Raw genomic sequence first — 19,966 nt, 5'->3', positions numbered from 1 at the left:
ATTCAGACCTTCCGGAAATTCCCACTTAAAATTGATCCCTCTCCTTTTCAGAATGCTTGCCAAATCGGAATATTGGGATCTCAGGTCCAGAAAGAATTTTGGCAAATCCTTAAAAAGAATGATCTGTGTTTCTTGCACTCTCAAAGTTTTCTCGTAATGCAAATTTAGTATTCTATCTCTTTGTTCTCTAGTTTGGAATGTTATCATACAATCACTGACAAAATTTTTATCTTTCTTGGATCTTGCACCGAATCTGAATGCTTTGATGATTTGTTGTTCCAATTCTTCTTTTGTAAGATTCCACGTTTTTGCAAACTCTTCAATTAATTTTGCCTTTAGATCACCTTCTTCTATAAGGGGAAATCCTCTGATCCTGAGATTCGTCTCTCTCTGTTTCATTTGTAAAAAGGCGAGCGCCACTTGTGCCTGATAGGATTGTTTCTCTAAATCAGGGACCCTTCTCTCTTCCAGCTCCACCACTCTCTGGTCAACTGCAACAACTTGAGATTTGACTTGTGATATATCTTTAGAGATGGCTCCTAATTCTTCTCTTAATTGCCTCACTTCCTGCGTGGTTTTCCGTTGTTCCAGGATATTGCGTTCCAATCCCTCTTTCAGTACTGGAAGCGTTGCTAAAGCTTTTAACACCTCTTCCTCGAAGCCAGAGGAAAAAGATCCTTTTTTCTTTAATTTTCCACCAGAGGGCTCTGGCCCTGACATATTTATTGCTTAGTGGCAAGAAAAAAAAGAAGTGTAAAACCAAGAACTGCCTCTCCACTATTTTCTATAGTCCAGATGTACCCTTATCAGAGAGGAGAAGTCAAAACAATCAGTCATTCAATTGCTAAGCCAGGCTCTCAAGGTCACCATATCAAAATGTTCCCAGCTTCAGTCAGCTATGAGACCCAGTCACAAAATATGCAATCTGAGAATGGAAATTGAAACAGTTCTAACAAGAGTAATATTGTTGCCTAAAATTCCTGGCTATTTTGGGTTAGAAAGTTGCAGATTTTACCTTATACTAGTCCTTATTAGTCCTTATTCCTTTGACAGGAAGGCTGCAGTCAAATCAGTACTTGTCAAAGGGTAAACAAGAGTTCATGAGTTGATTGTTCTCTACCATCACAAAGGAATGCTTGGCTAGAGCAGACGGAGACCCGCTTCCAGGGTCTTGAAGCGATCCATTAAAACTTTAAAACTTAGAACTGCAGGGTTATTTAAGAGACCCTGCTCTCTTTTGTAGTAAAGCAGAAAATCGCAGAAATAAAGGTCAGAAAGTCTCTCTTTATACAGTTCGCTGCGGAGGCTTGTCTTTGCTTCCAGCGCTACCGCAGGGGGGGGAAAACCCGACCTCCGTTTTGAAAGTTTTCCCAATGGCCCAATTGCTTGAAAATTATGGCAAACTTCAGATTTTACTCACTGTGGCCGAATTCAGATGCTTGTATATTTGTTTTGAAGAAAGTTGAACGCTGTTTCACCGTCGGACGTTGGAGCTGCTCCGGAGAAGGGAAGCACTATGCCTGCCGTGTCTCTGCCTTCCACCTTCCCCGCTCTCGCGCCCTTATTAGGGCTCTTCGGGGGGGAAGGGAGGTCAAAAAATGACAGCCGCCAGGTCGTCCAGGCTTCAGGTCGCTCTACCTGAAGTTTTGGGGGGCTGCGCGCTCTGCAGACCCCCCCAGGACCCTTCAAAGGACGGGAGAAAACCTCTCCCGCTGCCGCCGGCGCTCGCGTTCAACCCGGAAGTCCAGCCAGAAGTTTTAAAGACACCTGCTCTCTTTATCAGGAAAGTAACATTCTCCCTGTAACCAGCCCCAGTCACTAGTCTGCCCAGACCATTTTGGACCAGCTGGAGCTTCTAAACACTTTCCAACATCAGCCCCAACGACATGAGACACACTAGCCTTCTTAAGGAGGCACAGTCTGGGGCCATATTGACTGTCTTTGTAAAAGCTAAGGCTGATTCCCTGTAAAGTAAAAAAGAAAGAAAGAAAATATTGTTGGGCTTGCTGGAGGTTGGGTTAAATGGCCCTTTGGATTCCTATAGTTCTATTATTCTGTGACTTGATGGACCTTGGCCAAGCCTTCAAAATCCTAGAAAACATCCAGCACGCACCAAAGGCCATGCATTGCAGGGAAAGAGCAGGCATCCCCAAACTTCGGCCCTCCAGATGTTTTGGCCTACAATTCCCATCTTCCCCGACCACTGGTCCTGTTAGCTAGGGATCATGGGAGTTGTAGGCCAAAACATCTGGAAGGCCGCAGTTTGGGGATGCCCGGGGAAAGAGCAACAGCAGCAGCCTGTCTCTGTCTTCCAGGATAGTTGGTTCACTGTGGGCGATCCTTTATTTACAGTTGGCAAATATGTGAAATTCTTCAGCGTAACTAGTCCAAGTCCATCTCTTTTGCAGGCTGCGGGAACAGTGCTCTGAGCTACAACCTCTTCCAGCTGGGCTATACAGACATCACCAGCATCGACTACTCACCCATATGCATTGCAAGCGTGCGAGACCGCTATGCCCATTGCCCAGGCCTGCACTGGGCAGTGATGGACGCCCAGGCCTTGACCTTTGTGGATGGGAGCTTTGATGTGGTGTTGGAGAAGGGCACTCTGGATTCCATGATGGTGGAAGAAACAGATCCATGGAATGTCTCCTCCGAGGCTAGGGTGCTTCTGGATCAAGTGTTAACTGAGGTGAGCGGCAAGAATTCCTGTTGGTACCTGGGCCGGATGGCACCATCATCAACCATTTCCATGTGTGACTTCTTGAATCTTGGCCCGTTCCCAAACTTTAAGGACGTTAGACAAGCATCACTACATTGGTTTTTTTCTTGCTTGCTGTTCAGTGCTGCAGAATCACACCTCTCTGGTGGGAAAAATCTGTCCTTGCTTATCTCTATCTCTGTCCCAGAGTCTGGCCTTCCGTCATGCTGCAATCACACAGCTCCTTTCTGGTGGGGGGGGGGCATTCCACAAACCCCAAGATCTGCCAAAGGCTGAAATATCGGATCCAGAGCAAGGAAGGAAGCTACCAAAGCCCATTCAAAGTATTTTATTTATTAAATTTATATACTGCCCTTCATCCAAAGATTACAGTATAAAAACACAAAATGCTTAATGTAATAAACAAGCAAGCAATATATATCTATATATAAACTGATCCTCACAAATGAATCTGATTGTGGGATATTGAGTTGGTGAGATGCAAAATGTAAATTGCAAACACAGCTCAGGCAGCCCTAGAAATCTTGTCTTCCCCCTTCATTTTCCAACATATTCCCCCCTGACTACGTCTAGAAAAAGTGTGGATTGGGCTCATATATATAACACATTGAATCACCCAAAAACGTTTTAAACGGGGTTGTTGGAGTGGGGGACCCTATCTTGTCCTACATTCTACCTATGTTTCAGGACTGATCCTGACTACAATGCCCCTTCCATGGCCTCCTAAAATTGACAGCAGTCCTCAGCCAAGTCAAGATGGTAAATAACAGTCAAATAAAGGGCACCATGCCTCCCCCCCAAAAAAAAACTCCCTCCCATGATGGAGTTGGATAATCAGTCTGTAGCTCCCTTGTTCCCCTAGGGGTTTGATACCATTCTGCAATGGGGCGGAGGACAGTCCTGCAGATTGCACCCAAAGCATTTGCGGCCAGAGGGAGGGGTGAAGGGGTTGGTGGGAAGGGGGGGCAGGATATGATGCATTGGCGGGGGAGACAATTCCCCAAGCAAGCTTATTTTTGGGATGATAACAAGAAAGCGGAGTCAACAGCACCCTGCGCCAAAAAGGGGGGGAGCATTATAGGTTTGTTCTTGTTCTTGTTTTTATTGTGTATTTTGTGGTGTGTTTTTTATCTTGTGAACGGCCATGAGATCTTCAGATGAAGGGTGGTGTCAGGGTCAGGGGTTCTTGTGGCTACTCTTGAGTAACAACTATCCACATCTGCTTGTCGTTAAGATGTTTTTATTTGTGCATGCTATTTACAGTGCAAAGTGTCTGCAAATCATGTCTGCTTAGTCTGAGTCAGAACCTCGCAATGCCTTCTTTCTGTTTCACGCCCAACATAACAGCTTGGGAACGCCAAAGCGCCTCCCCCTTGTCCTACGGGGAGCCGTTCGTCTCAATTCAGGCATTGGGGGGAAGGGCCGTCCTTCTGACTGCTCTCCGGTCCCTTCCTCCCCACCTTCTTCCCCCTCCGCTTGGTGGAGAGGCTGTCTGACGCTGCTAGAGCCTCGTCTCTCCCCCTCTGTTTCCCGACTCCTATAATCTGATCCGCTGCTGGACTTACTGCTTGCCGAGGAACTCGACCTGATGAGGGGGGGCTGTTCCCTATAAGCCTTCCCCCTTACAGGCGGAATACAAGTTTAATAAATAAAAATAAACAGCACTTGTTGGGGCTCTGATGCTGGAAGAGTGTGGCTTCTTCCCACCCCCATCAGTTTTTCTTCCGCCCTCCCCCCACCAGTGAGAGCCAGTGTGGTGGTGTGGTTAAGAGCAGTGGACTCGTAATCTGGGGAACCGGGTTCGGGTCTCCGCCCCTCCACATGCAGCTGCTGGGTGACCTTTGGCTAGTCACACTTCTCTGAAGTCTCTCAGTCTCACTCACCTCACAGAGTGCTTGTTGTGGGAGAGGTAGGGAAAGGAGAATGTTAGCTGCTTTGAGACTCCTTCGGGTAGTGATAAAGCGGGATATCAAATCCAAACTCCTCCTCCTCCTCCTCCTCCTCCTCCTCCTCCTCCTCCTCCTCCTCCTCCTCCTCCTCCTCCTCCTCCTCCTCCTCCTCCTCCTCTTCTTCTTCTTCTTCTTCTTCTTCTTCTTCTTCTTCTTCTTCTTCTTCTTCTTCTTCTTCTTCTCCACTCCCAACCTTTCAGTATCTTGCACATTAATGTATTTATTTATTTGGGGGGTGGGATCTCTTCCCTCTTTCTCCGCCACAAAAAGAGAGAGAGGGCCCAGCTTGAATCTCCCCGGTTGCCATGGCAATGCCGCTCTGTCATCAATGGCTGCTTGCAGATGGCAGGGTTTGAGCCGGGAGGAGAGAACTTCTTTTTCATGTTTTTTTGGTTAAAGGGGTAGCCCCAGGGAAGGGTCCTGTTTGCAGCATTTCGGTGGGACTTGCATGTTGGGGGGGGGTGTTGGTAGCGGCAGCAGGGGGAATGTGGGGGAACAGCTCATGCAGGTTGAGCATCTTCACCCCTGGGAGGGAGCACACACAGTTGTTGCCAATAGGCCTCTGGCGTCTTGGGCTAAGAAAGTGGGGGGGGGGGACAGAATGTGTTGATACCCTGTGGCCCCCACCCTATTTTGCCTGTCTTTCCCTCTTATTAGCTTTGCGGATCTCTCTTTTTTCCTTAAACCCCCCCTCCCCAAAAAAAGGTCAGCTGGTTCTCCCTGTTTCCATGGAAACCCTCATCCCTATTGACTAGGCCATGGGATTGCAATAGGGACAGGCAATGCCTCCAGGCTGTTATTAATTGGTATGATGTGTCCATAGCAGCGGGAACCATATTGAATTTGGCTGTGTGTGTTTTATTTATTTATTTTTTGCGGGGTGTGTGTGTGTGTGTAGGAAAGTACAGGATTGGAAATCGTGGACGACAAGGAGAGGGGAAGGGAGAGGAGGAGGATGCTTCTACACTTATTCTTCTCTCTCTCTCCTCCAATCTCAAGTCTTTCCATACAGTCTCCTCCTCTTGCATTTCTCTGTCCTGGCTCTGTATTTTCAGGGCTCTTTTTGCATGTATGTGAGGTATAAAGTGACGAAAGACCGTTGCTGAGTTTCCGCCAAAGGACTGGGTGGTGGTGGGGAATGTCTTCACTTGCTTGGGACAAATGCCCACGGTGGCTAGTGGGTGGTATGTAGCCTAGCTCCACTCACGAGTAGACCCACTGAAATGAATTGGCAGAAATGCAGGGAGCTGTTGTCCACTGAGCCAGGCTGCTGGTCCAACCAGCTCAGTATCGCCGACACTGACTTGCAGCAGCTCTCCAGAAATTCAGGCAGGGAGCCATTTGCAGACATACCTGGAGAGGCTTTGTAGGGGTATGTAAAGGCAAGTGCTCTACCACCGATCCATTAATATCAGTGGAACTACTCTTGAGTAGGGTTAATGATGGATAACCCCCACAGTAGCTTTAGAGCAGCTGGAGTTGTTTCGCCTCCCGTTCTTCCTCTGCCTCCCGTTTTTTACCGTCTGATTTCCCACCCGGCCAATCTCCTGCTTGACGGCTTTCACTGGGTGATTCCGTGGATCAGTCCCTCTCCTCTCTGCTGCTGCCCTTGAGGGATCCTGCCATGTAGGTCCCTCTTGTCTCTCTGCAGAGGCAGGCAAGGGGATCAATCCTTCCCTCCCTGCACCCCCCGCCCCCGCCCCACAACGAGGCTTCCTGCCCCACAAACTCCCCAGCCCTCCTGAGGAACCGGGAGACTCCCTCTGGCTGGCATCCTCAGATGACCTTTGCTGTCGAGCAGAGAAAGCAGCATCTGCGCACGGTCTCCTGGCGAGGGGCTGGGTGTTGTGGAGTGATCTCCCATTTCCCTTGGAGCTAGCAAGCCAGGCTGCAGCCACAGAGCCATTTAAAGTGACTCCAAGATCTCCGCTTCATTTCAGCCATTTCCAGAAAAAAATGTTGGGGGTGGGGTGGGGAGAGAGGAGGCAGACGGATGATTGACTCATTTTGTTAAATCTAGCACATCTGTGCTGTCTTTACAAAGGTGAGCTGTCAAAGGTGTGATGAAGTTCCAGTCAAGAATTATATCGCCTCATATATTAAAGTTTGGTGCTTTGAAAAAAAAACCCCAACAGAATCCCACACTATAACTGATCAATAAAAATGAGAACGTCTCTACCCTCAGGCTTTTGATCTTAACAGGGCACAGCACTAAAGGAAAATGTGCCGGGAGGGAGGAGGAAATAAGCAAGCTTGGGTTCAAGGTCTTGATTGCTAGTTGTTCTGATGAAAAGGAAAGTTCAAGGAGAGGGCGCTCGAAAGGCTGCTAGTCTTTTGGCTGTGCCAGTGGAGTGGCCTTGTATTCTACTTGTTCCCTCTTCTGCTACAGCCTGGCTTCTGGTAGGTGACGAAGGGCCTCCCACCTGCTGCATGTTATTGTGTTGAACAGTGGAAAAAGCTCGCTTACCCAAGTGGCAGTCTTGGGCATCAGAAAGGGGTTTTCAGACGGGGGGGGGGGACTATAGTTTGGAAGAAAAAAAATGAACACATTCCCATGCCCCACAAATAACCCAGAGATGCATTTTAAATAAAAGGACACATTCTACTCATGTAAAAACATGCTGATTCCGGGACTGTCCATGGGCTGGATTTAGAAGGTGATTGGGCTGCATCCGGCCCCCGGGCCTTAGTTTGGGGACCCCTGCCTTATTATGTTGAGATGCAGTAAAACGCACACATACAAAATGGTACCCCCACCACCACCTGCAGTATGAAGCGGCACAATCCAAACATTTAGCATCTTCTACTCTAGTGCACAAAGGAGGTTGCAAACTTGTGCCTGGACTGTACCATTTCAGACTAAAGGTGGGGGTTCACATGATTGAATGCCCCTCCACACACCAAACCAGTGTGATGTGTACTGTAGAAAGTCAACGCTACAGCACCCTTTGCCCTTCCATGCTAGTCTGCAGGGAATGTTTTTGTGAACTTCCATCTGCTACGTTCTGAATTGGTTTATTCCAAGTGTAGATTTACCAGCTGAATTGAGAACTAGGCAAGGCAGGGGGGCACCAGCCTTTTGGGCAAGGGGGGCAAGTAGGGCATACAGTCATAACTTGGTTTAAGTACGCTTCGGTTTGAGTACTTTCAGTTTAAGTACTTCGTGGACCTGTCTGGAACGGATTAATCCACTTTCCATTACTTTCAATGGGAAAGTTCGCTTCAGGTTAAGTACGCTTCAGTTTAAGTACAGACTTCCGGAACCAATTGTGTACTTAAACCGAGGTACCACTGTATTTGTAATTTTGAGAAAGTGCCCTGGCTGCCACTCACAAAATGGCTGCCGTGGGGGCATGGCACAATAGCTGCCACGTCTTTATGAGCAGAAAATAGAGTCAGGGCCATAAAATGGTGCAGGCATCTTAGCTTATCCGCTACCCCCTCTGTGGGGTGCTGCACTCCCTCACAGAGAAAAGCTCTTTGCGCCTCTCCTCTGTTCAGAATGGAAGGGAGACGGCATGTCTTCTCCTGGAAAGCTGTGAAATGTGGACATGCTCAAGCCGGTGTGTTCGATGTACGAGAGGCTGAGCTGGCGCAAACAGGAACTGAAGAGGACGGGCAAACAATGCGCTGTTGATTCAGGCGTTGATCGAAGCTCATCATGAGCGGTAGTGGTGCACACTGCTTGTAAGGGTTTAGATAGCCAGCCTCAGAGCTAAACGGGCTCATGGTGTAGGGGTCTTGGCTCCTTCGCCCAGTGCATTGCAGCTCCAAAGTGTTGCAGAATTAGCGTCCAAAGTCTGGATCTGCAGTCCTAGAAACAATACTTCCCCGCTTCTCTCCCCTCTTCAATTTAACAGCCCCCCAGAGACTCTGCAATAGCTGCCAGTTGGCCAAAGTCCATGCAGCTGTATCTAAGCAACAGCATTTCCTGTTCTGATAACTGCAGGCTGCCCTGGCAAAGGGGAAAGCTTACTGGATCTCATTCAGTGAATATGATGGGCCCGCTTGGAATATTCCCCTCTCTCCCTCTCTCTGTGCCTCACTTGTGTGAGAAACTTGGTTCAGGAGCTGGAGCAGAACATCTCTCTTCCCTCTCCCTCCTTCCCTGCATTTGGACTTGGGTGCATCTTCACAGACCCACACATACACCCACCTCATCCACACTGCTTGCTATCCCTTGACACCAGTTTACACTGGAAGAACACAGCCCTTGAATTCCAATCTAATCCCAGGTTTCTATATGGGACCAATGGGGTGAATTAGAATTCCCTTCTCTGAGAGCCAGTTGTTGGGTAGCACAGGTGGCCTGCTAGGAAATCCATGGGGCAATATATTTAGGGTGGTCTTGACCTGCAATATTGAAATCCAGGTCTAGATAAATAAGAACATAACATACATCTCGTCTAGCATCCTGTTCTCACAGGGTCCCTGTGCGAAACCAACAAGAGCACTTTCCCATTCTTCAACTGTTACGCAGAAGAATGATTGCGTCTGACTGGATTTGTCTAATTCTCCTTTAAAGCCCTCTATGGTGGGGTCCATCATGGGCTCCTGTGGGAGCGAGTTCCATACTTTAAGTGTACGCTGCCAGTTGAGCCTTCCTGCCACAGGTGCTGCAACTGAAAAGGCCCTGCCTTGGGACACCACCACCTGCCGCCTTCTTTGACACAGAAGGTCCACCGAGGAAGATCTTGAGATGTGCGCATGCGTGTGTCAGAGCAGGAGCTCCACAAGGACAGGGACGGGGGACCTGCGCTTCTCCAGGTGGTGTTGGACTCCAGTTCTCATCAGCCCCAGCCAGCAAGGCCCAGTGGTGGGGGAAACGAGTGGCAACATCCCTCTCCTGGAGGTGTGCTGGTGCCAAACCATTTAGGCACGGCGGCATGCCATGTTGAAGGAAGCCCCGCATTGGGGAACAACTTATATGAGGATCCTCAGCAGACCTCCTGCGTTTTGGCTTTGGGGGGCTAGCCTGGACTTCCCCCAACTTTGAAACCCTGCAACTATTTCGCACTTCGGTCCTTTTCGGCCTCAGGCAGCCTGGCCAGCGGTTATATCTATGACTCTCGGATAAAGAAGCAATGTAGAGCCTGGCTCTTTCCCAGATCTGCCTAGTAATTAAACAAATCACAGGATTAAACCAAAGCAGGCTTCTCCGGGCTAGAAAGCGAGAGTGAAGCGGCCCAGGGACTTTGTTGGACCATTTCAAGCACTGCCCAAGGCAGCCCGAGTTTCCGAAGCTTTTTGACAAACTTCTTCCCAGTCGTGAAAACTTGGCGCATGCTCCTCCTGTGCCGAGAGGCCGGTTTCTTCGCCATGAGGACCACGAAGGCATTCAGCTGTGTGCAATGCCTGGTGTCTTCTTCGGTCAAGGTGACTCGAATCCTGCAACCTGTATAAATTATGCAGCGTTGCACATTTATTCCTGAGGTTGCAGGATGTATATTTCTTGTGGTGTTCTCATAGAGTGGAGGGTGGGGAGTGATGAGGACCTCAAGCCTTCATCCCCTTGAGCATTGGGGACACTGCTCAGCATCCCTTTCCGTGATTTTACCAGATACTGCTCACAATGCTTTAAAGCAGTGGTTCTCAAACTCTCTTTTCTTTGGGCCACACTTTCAGAATAGAAATTTCATTGCGCCACACCAAATTCTTTTATTGATAAAATAAAAAAAATTCCTTCAGTAGCACCTTAAAGACCAACTAAGTTTTTATTTTGGTATGAGCTTTCGTGTGCATGCACACTTCTTCAGATACAGTGAAATGGAAGTTTCCAGGCACTTATGTAGAGAAGGGGTGGGGAGGGGTGGGGATGGGGAGGGGGGATCACTCAGAAGGGTGGTGGAAATGGGTGATTGACTGACTGATAGCTGTTGATGACCGCAAACGACTGCAAATGGTTTTGCATGAAAAAGCAAGGGTGGAGATGGCTGAAGATCGCTTATCATGTATAATGAGATAAGAACCCGATATCTCTGTTCAAACCAGGTCCCTCCATGGTTTTGAGCTTGGTGATAAGTTGCAATTCAGCAACTTCTCTTTCCAGTCTATTTCTGAAATTCTTTTGTAGTAAGACAGCTACTTTGAGATCTTGTATAGAATGTCCTGGGAGATTGAAGTGTTCTCCTACTGGTTTTTCTGTCTTCTGGTTCCTGATGTCAGATTTATGTCCATTTATCCTTTGGCGTAGGGTTTGGCCTGTTTGTCCAATATAGAGAGCTGAAAGGCACTGTTGGCATTTGATGGCATACACAATGTTAGAGGATGAGCAATTAAATAGTCCTGAGATGGTATGTTGGATGTTGTTGGGGCCAGTAATGGTGTTGTCTGGGTGTATGTGGCAGCAAAGTTGGCATCTGGGTTTATTGCAGGCTCTGGTACCAGTGTCCATGTTAAGTCTGGTGGTTGTATTATTGTGGGTGAGGAGTTGTTTAAGATTTTATTGATAAGAAATACAACACAACCAGGATTCTCCTAAGTATCTTTTGATGCTTTTGCCCTTGTTTTGAAAAGATATCTATCCACATTCTGCAAATAAAAATATATTATTTTGATGCTATACTACAATGCACTGAAATGGGTGACACCTGGCTTGAGAGCAGTACATGTGAAAAGGATCTAGGAGTCTTGGTAGACCACAAACTTGACATGAGTCAACAGTGTGATGCAGCAGCTAAAAAAGCCAATGCAATTCTGGGCTGGATCAATAGTATAACATCTGTATCAAGGGAAGTAATAGTACCACTGTATTCTGCTCTGGTCAGACCTCACCTGGAGTACTGTGTCCAGTTCTGGGCACCACAGTTCAAGAAGGATACTGACAAGCTGGAACCTGTCCAGAGGAGGGCAACCAAAATGGTCAAAGGCCTGGAAACAATGCCTTATGAGGAACAGCTTAGGGAGCTGGGTATGTTTAGCCTGGAGAAGAGAAGGTTAAGGGGTGATATGATAGCCATGTTCAAATATATAAAAGGATGTCATATGGTAGAGGGTGAAAGGTTGTTTTCTGCTGCTCCAGAGAAGCGGACACGAAGCAATGGATTCAAGCTACAAGAAAGAAGATTCCACCTAAACATTAGGAAGAACTTCCTGACATTAAGAGCTGTTCGGCAGTGGAATTTGCTGCCAAGGAGTGTGGTGGAGTCTCCTTCTTTGGAGGTCTTTAAGCGGAGGCTTGACAGCCATCTGTCAGGAATGCTTTGATGGTGTTTCCAGCTTGGCAGGGGGTTGGACTGGATGGCCCTTGTGGTCTCTTCCAACTCTCTGATTTTATGAAATGTTGAAATGTTTTTTGGTTGGCCCTTGAATCTTCCAGATAAAGAAAATATAAAACGCTGATAAACTGCACTCTGGAAGACGGGACAGCACACGGTGAAACAGATGAGCCTCAAAGCATGCTCGTGGCTGAGTGCAATTCTTCCTGTCCACACGAGCAAAAGTATATCCCATTTGGGGACCGGGAAACAAAACACTAGGACTTCCGAGTTCCTTTTTTGCTTAATCCAACCCTCGAAATCCAGCATGGATTTATGTGCTGCAGCGGTTTCGGATGCGTGCCTGTCCCCCCTTCTGCAACGGCAAGCCCCTTCTCCCCATAATCCTCTTCCCCCCCCCTAGCTGCCGAAAAACACCCTCCTGTCTGTCTGTCTGTCTGTCTGTCTGTCTGTCTGTCTGTCTGTCTCTCTCTCTCTCTGTGTGTGTGTGTGTGTGTATCTTTTACAATCCCCTTTGCTCCATTCTAAGAGGACTCTTGCAGCCTCCTGCTACAGGCTGTTCCGGTTAACTGGTGAGTCATGAGAGATGAAGGGCATTCAATCCCCACCTGTCATGGGGAGGAGGGGGTCCGGGCAGCAGAGGGCGGGGGTGTTTCCTGGGCTCCGCTGGGTGCGCACCACCGGCAAGAGCTGCGCAGCACAGTGCAGGGCGAGGAGGGTGGAGAGGGGGAGGAAGCAGCCAGGCAGGCAAAGTGCTGGCGGCCGAGCGCCAACAGCAGAGTTTAGCATGCCGATCACGCCGTCGCTGGCCGTAAATGCCTTTGACTTTGGATAAAGCCAAGCAAGAAAATTGATGTTCTTTTCCATCCTATTAGCAGGAGCTTAGTTCCAACGAGGAGAAAATGATGATTAAAAGGGTCAAGTCCACTCGGCTTCAAACAAGGCGTACCTTGGACACAGTGTCTCTTTAAAATCTTGGCTCAGGGATGTTCTGGGGAGATGGTGGGGAGCAGGAAGAGGAGGAGGAGGAGGAGGAGAGTGAATGTTCATGGAGCAAGGATGGAAGCAGGGTGCCTTGCTCTCGGCTCCACACCACTGCTTTAAATGCCCCCCAAAGACAAGGCATTATGTTGCCTTTATTACTACATGCTACCTGTGCAGTAGGAGCAGCGCTCAGTAGCAGAGCATCTGTGTTGCTGCATCTAGAAGGCCGCAGGTTAAATCCCCAGCGAATTTCCCAAGTAGCCGTTGCCAGCCAGGTAGGCCAAGGGCACCTCTTCTCCAAGGCTGGTGGTTGTAGGAGCAGTGGCCCAGATGGGATGGGTTCTTTGACCAAGAGAAGCCATAACTGCCTTGCTGCATCAGCACAAGCCCACCCTCTCCCCCAGCAGTCTGTTAGATAGAGATGGGCATTTATAAGAAATCCCAAAGGCAATGACCTTTCCCTATGTTTCCCCACATTTGAGTAGTGGGGAAGATTGGTGGTGGTGGTGGTGGTAGTATTCAGGAGCCCTTGCCACACACAGTCACTGACATCCAAGCCAAAGGCAGATGCTTCCATGATTTACGCATGTTTAAGGCTTTCTGTCATGAGGTCTAGAAACTTGCAAGCTGCGTGCCAAAACAGAAGGGTGAGTGGGAGATAGGTTTGCCAAGTGACGCAGTGCTTCTCTGCGACGTAAGGCAGGGCAGAGGAGGAAAGGAGATCCCAGCCTCAGCAAAGAATCATAGAATCGTAGAGTTGGAAGGGTCTCCAAGGGTCATCTAGACCACCACCCCGTGCAACGAGTCCTCTGAAATGATGTCCCTCTTTTCCTCCCAGGTGAGCAGAGTCTTACGCCCTGGCGGCCGGTTCATCTCCATCACCTTTGCTCAGCCACACTTCCGCAAGCGCCACTACGCCCAGCCTGCCTACGGATGGTCCGTCCAGTACGCCACGTACGGGAGCGGATTCCACTACTTCATCTACGTCATGCGAAAGGGCGAGGAGCTGTCCCCTTCTGACTTGGCACTGGGGCAGAGCCTGCACCTGCCCCCCCGGACTCCGCCCCCTGTACGCTATCTCCAGGACCCAGACAGTGAGAATTTTCTCTCTGCCATTGACCTGTGAGTGGCTGGCAAGGAATGGGGTTGGGGGGGGGGAGAGGGGGCACATAAAACTGCTCTCGTGACCACGTGCCCATCTGCCTGCTGCTGCTGCTGAACTGCCAGAGTCAACATTTTCTCCCAAGTCATTTTGGGAAATTTCCTGCATATTTATTTTTTGAATTAAGAAAGAAAAAAGCTGCAGTTGGCAACGGGAGCCAATTCCCCATGGAACTGGATGGGAACGTTTTCTGCAGCCAAATCTCTTGTAGGAAAGGAACATTTCCCTCCCCCTTTCTGCATCCTCTCTCGTGCCTGCACTTTGGAGCGGCGAACCCCGTCCGTGGAAAGGGGCGAGGTGTTGGAAACTCTGGTTGTTGTTTTTAAATCTCACTGCTGTGCCTTGAATTCCCGCGATCCCCAGGTTCTGCCGGGGTGGTGCTGTGCAGAGCGGGCTCCTTCGCCAGGCATCTCTATGGAGAGGAAGATCTAGGGTCTGTGGCCGCCCTCTCTGCCATCTTGAAATGTGGCTTTATTCCGCTCAGTTGGTTTTTTAAAGGCAATAATAATAATAATAATAATAATAATAATAATAATAATAATAATAATATATTATTTATACTCCGCCCGCCCATCTGGCTGGGTTTCCCCAGCCCTCTGGGCGGCTACCAACAGAAAAATAAAACACAGTAATCTATTAAACATTAAAAGCCTCCCTGAACAGGGCTGCCTTCAGATGTCTTCTAAAAGTCTGGTAGTTGTTTTCCTCTTTGACATCTGTTAGGAGGGCGTTCCACAGGGCGGGCGCCACCACCGAGAAGGCCCTCTGCCTAGTTCCCTGCAACTTGGCTTCTCGCAACGAGGGAACCGCCAGAAGGCCCTCGGTGCTGGACCTCAGTGTCCGGGCAGAATGATGGAGGTGGAGACGCTCCTTCAGGTATACTGGACCGAGGCCATTTAGGGCTTTAAAGGTCAGCACCAACAGTTTGAATTGTGCTCAGAAACGTACTCGGCAAGTGACTGCTAGTGCTGCCTTTACATCTAGCCCACTGGTTGGTCCTGCCTGTGACAAGTGGCAGAACAGAAGGCTCAGGACAATTCTCTTCTGAGGCTCTCGCACACTTTTCAGGGTCCTCTACACACCATTCCACTAAAATATCCCAGATTCTGCAACTTGGAACCACAGTTCTGCAATTAGAATTCATTGGGCAGGTTAACTATGAGCATAAGAGTGGACTTCCGCATGCTTTGTCTGTTTTGCTTTGGATAATTTTTTATGCCAAATTGAACGGTGGAAACTGTGTCACTTGCTGGGAAAGGGGAATCAGATTTAACTAGAAGCAAAGGAGGAACAGGGTCCCTGTTTCGGTTGTCATTGTATGCAGAAATTGTGCGCATAATTGTGGCTTTCTTTAGCAGGAGTGAAAAGTTGTGCCTCTCTTCTGCACAGCCGTTAAAGGCACTGCCAACCCCTTTGCATCTGGTCCTGCATAGCCTTGCAAAACATGCCTGTCCTGTAGAATTAGGGTGAAGGTCCATTGGATATTAACAAAAGCTGTTGATTTGAAATGGGTAGAGAAGCAAACTTCACTTAAGCGTTTAGAAACCAGACTAGAATTAACGTGCCATTTCAGTTTTTAGTCCCACAAAGATCATGATGACTAGAACCCTCACTGCCCTGTTTTTAATGCCAGTGCATTTTTAATAGCTGCGCACAGTGTGTGGTCTACACATACTGGGGAAAGAGGATCAGGTGCAAGGTGCAATTCATATGAATAGCATTTCCTGGTTAGGACTAGTAAAGGAAGTGATGGCTGACTTAAATTATAGGTAGGGTGGAGTGTGTGTGCCAAAACTCTTAAGGAGACTTAATGCACCTAATGTGAAATTGAGAGTTTGGTGTGTGTGTTTAAATACGCGCATTTCTAGCTCTTAACAGCTGCAGAAATGTGCTTGAAAACCTGTCATCTCCTGTCTCGGAAGCTGAAGTGTTGTGGCTTGAGTTAGCATTTCCAATTTCTGGGGGAAGAGGTTCTGAGCACCCAGTGCAGACCTCTATTCCATGTCCAAGATCCCATCTAGTCTAGCATCCAGTTTCCTTAAGTTGCCGGCCAGATGCTTCCAGCCCCACCCCAGTTGTTACTCCCTACACAAGTGAGATGGGATGGTGGCTACAAACCACGATGGCCCAGCCCTGCCTCCCTGGCTGGAGGCTGTGTGCTTCTGGAAACCACCGGAGGAGAGAGTTGTTGTTGAGCTCAGGCCCTGCTTGCAGGCTTCCCACAGGCATATGGTGACCACTGTGAGAACAGGATGCTGGACTAGATGCGTCCTTTGGCCTGCTCTCAATGTTCTTACTGCCTCTGAAGTTTTGTTCGGCTCTCGTGCTCGATAGCTGTTGCTCTCCTCCACAATAGAACCTTCCCGGGACTAGTCAACTCAGTAATAAGTTACAGGTAGGTAGCCGTGTTGGTCTGACGTAGTCGGAAGAAAAAAAATTCCTTCCAGTAGCACCTTAGAGACCAACTAAGTTTGTCATTGGTATGAGCTTTCGTGTGCATGCACACTTCTTCAGATACACTGAAACAGAAGTCTCCAGACCCTTATGTATAGTCAGAGGGTGGGGAGGGGTATTACTCAGAAAGGTGGTGGGAATGGGTGATTGGCTGATAGGAGTGGTAAACCTGTTGACGACAGTTAACGAGTGTTAACAATAATAAGTAATAAGTTGTTCGAAATAAGAGTACATACGTTTTTCACGGGGGGGGGGGCTTATACAAGCCGTTCTTGATGCACAATTTGGAGGGTTAAATTGATGCAGAAGTTAATACTTATTTGTATTTGCACAGAGCAAACACACGGACCATTAAGTGAAATCTGCAGGCAGGATAAAATCAGGACCCGGAACACACTGGGATCGTTGTTTCACAACAGGCAAACCGTGGGTCCAGGGCAGAAAAAAACAGCCCCACCCCACCCCACCACTAGTTTGAAGAGGGGAGTCTAACTCTGGACCAAACTTGCCAGGAGCTCTTCCTTTGGCAGGTCACTACCAGGCCTTGTCCGGGGTACTGAGTCATTTACATAGGAAGGTGACAGTATTTAGTAGTGGTTTGAGTACCAGACTAGAACCTTGGAGACCAGAGTTCAAATCCCTGCTTGGCCACAAAGCTCACTGGGTGACCTCAGGACATTCACTGCCTCTCAGCCTAACCTACCTCACAAAGGTATACGTGCAATTAAGTAATTCGTTTAATTTAATTCAACTGACGTCCACTTTGCAACAGTACCACACCCTTCAGGTTTCTAGAGAAGGGAACATTTCCAACCCTACCTGGAAATGCTATTGAGGATTGAACATTTGGCAAGCAGGGCAGGTGTCCTACCAACAAGGCACAGCTGGTAGAGCGCGAGACTTTTAACCTCAGGCTCGTGGGTTTGAGACCCACATTGGGCAAAAGATTCCTGCGTTGCAGGGAGTTGGGCTAGAGGACCCTCGTGGTTCCTTCCAACTCTGCAATTCTGTGAGTCCCCGAGCAGCAGCAGAGCGATCCTTGACAGGTGGCGGCTTGCCTCTGCCCCTGTGACCTCAATGCAGCTCTGCAAAGGTCCCTGCCGGGCCGCGCAGAATTTCACGGCTGCCCGGCAGTGAGCAAAAGGGTGTTTGTGTTAAAGGGCGTTTTGTTCAGTGGCTTCCGGGCAGAGCCCCTGCCTCATTACCTCTGCTGCCACCCCCTCCGTTGGTTAATGTTGGAGGAAGTCCAGCTGCCTGCTCTTTGTGGATGTTAATGAAACTGCCAGGGAACCTGTGAATCATTTTAATGCTCCCCATCCGTCTTGCATGAGGAAGAGAAGGGAAGGGACCACTGTACTGCCTTTTCTCTCTCTCTCTCCTGCCGATGCAGATCTCACAGGAGCTGGGGGCGGGCGGGTGGGGGGGTTGGAGGCTTTCTGTTTCATCTTCTGCCATAAGCAAATTGCTTTAATCCTGTTTTTCTCCCTTGAATAATTGGGAAGCCCAGTGCTCGTGGGGGAGGGGGCACAGCACTGGGTTGCCTAGTTTTCATCTCAGTAGTTCCTCTTCCTCTGCACAGTGATGTTCACTTAGAAACCAGCATTTGCCTCTCCTCTTCTCCCCACCAACATTTGATGTTTCCAGACTGAGCATTCCCCTAACTTAATGGGCTGCTACATCTCCCTCCCCTCTTCCCTGCTACCCTTCCTCTCTCCCCCCACCCCCACTTCACCTACCTACAGCCACAAAACTTGCAGATATCTTTTCCAGAGGTCACGGGCTCTCGCTTTAACAGAAATAGTTCGGTACAGCAGCAATATTCACAATGGCATCTGTGCACTCTTTTGCAGGCAAGTGAATGCAATTGGTGGAGAGAGAGGCCATGCCTTGCCTGCTTTCCACATCTCTCTTTTTACCATGAATTGATCTGGCATCTGCCTTTAACTGCAAATTAAAAGTGTGGGTAAATTTTTTAAAATAAAAAAAATGTGATTTAATCAGTCGTTTCTCTCTCTGAAGGGGTGTCCAGGGCTGTTTATAATAATCTCCGCACCTCTCTCTCTCTCTCTCTTTCATAATGTAAATGTTACAGTTATATAAATGACACAAAGTGCCCCTCGAAGCAGGATGCTCAAAACCCAAACTGTTCTGCACTTTTAAATTGCAAAATAAGTTACCAGTATGTGTGACAGTTAGAATTGGATATGGAATAACTGATTGGTTCAAAATTGGGAAAGGAGTATGACAAGGCTGTATATTCTCTCCCTGCTTATTTAACTTATATGCAGAATTCATCATGCAAAAGGCAGGACTGGATGAATCCCAAGCTGGAATTAAGATTGCCGGAAGAAATACCAACAACCTCAGATATGCTGAGGACACAACCTTGATGGCAGAAAGTGAGGAGGAATTAAAGAACCTTTTAATGAGGGTGAAAGAGGAGAGCGCAAAATATGGTCTGAAGCTCAACATAAAAAAAAAACTAAGATCATGGCCACTGGTCCCATCACCTCCTGGCAAATAGAAGGGGAAGAAATGGAGGCAGTGAGAGATTTTACCTTCTTGGGCTCCATGATCACTGCAGATGGTGACAGCAGTGACGAAATTAAAAGACGCCTGCTTCTTGGGAGAAAAGCAATGACAAACCTAGACAGCATCTTAAAAAGCAGAGACATCACCTTGCCGACAAAGGTCCGTATAGTTAAAGCTATGGTTTTCCCAGTAGTGATGTATGGAAGTGAGAGCTAGACCATAAAGAAGATTGATCACCGAAGAATTGATGCTTTTGAATTATGGTGCTGGAGGAGACTCTTGAGAGTCCCATGGACTGCAAGAAGATCAAACCTATCCATTCTGAAGGAAATCAACCCTGAGTGCTCACTGGGAGGACAGATCCTGAAGATGAGGCACCAATACTTTGGCCACCTCATGAAAAGAGAAGACTCCCTGGAAAAGACCCTGATGTTGGGAAAGATTGAGGGCACAAGGAGAAGGGGACGACAGACGATGAGATGGTTGGACAGTGTTCTCGAAGCTACCAACATGAGTTTGACCAAACTGCGGGAGGCAGTGCAAGACAGGAGTGCCTGGCGTGCTCTGGTCCATAGGGTCACGAAGAGTTGGACACAACTAAACAACAACAATGTGTGATCTGTGTACACCTCTCAGTTCAGGGCAATGTATTCTGAAATCATGTCTCGGTACAGTTAAATGTCTTACAAGCATTAAAAGGCACTTTGTGTTTTGATGACATTTATTGGGGGGGTGGGGTTTTTTAAACCAAAAACCTCCTGTTTCTAATGTTTCTTAGTTCTTGGGTTTTTAACCAGCTATTATAAATATGAGGCAATTCAGATTTGAGATAATGGAATTCACACCCCAAACCTGCCAAGGATGAATTGTTTGTGACCTTGTCCTGGTCACCATCCCTCAGCCTTGCTTCCCAATTTGTAAAATGGGTAAAAACAACAACTATGAA

The 19,966-nt window shown here is 48.2% G+C and overlaps 1 protein-coding gene across 2 annotated transcripts in view; it reads left to right on the top strand.

Moving 5' to 3' along the window:
* Nucleotides 1–19,740, top strand: part of EEF1AKMT4 (EEF1A lysine methyltransferase 4) — a 33,224-nt gene extending 13,484 nt beyond the window's left edge. The window contains exons 2-4 of one of the 2 annotated variants that reach the window (XM_060274328.2): nt 2,409–2,692; nt 13,711–13,994; nt 18,777–19,740. In XM_060274328.2, coding sequence (XP_060130311.1) covers nt 2,409–2,692; nt 13,711–13,994; nt 18,777–18,807 — 599 coding nt within the window. In that variant the 3' untranslated portion in view covers nt 18,808–19,740. Of the gene's footprint in view, nt 1–2,408; nt 2,693–13,710; nt 14,714–18,776 lie in introns of those variants that run through there. The other variant, XM_088669242.1, reaches the window with a different exon arrangement.
* Nucleotides 19,741–19,966: the final 226 nt, after the last annotated feature.

This window comes from Zootoca vivipara, chromosome 5 (genome assembly GCF_965207765.1).
Source record: "Zootoca vivipara chromosome 5, rZooViv2.hap1.1, whole genome shotgun sequence".
NCBI lineage: Eukaryota > Metazoa > Chordata > Lepidosauria > Squamata > Lacertidae > Zootoca > Zootoca vivipara.
This window is presented reverse-complemented; position numbering and strand designations above follow the sequence as displayed.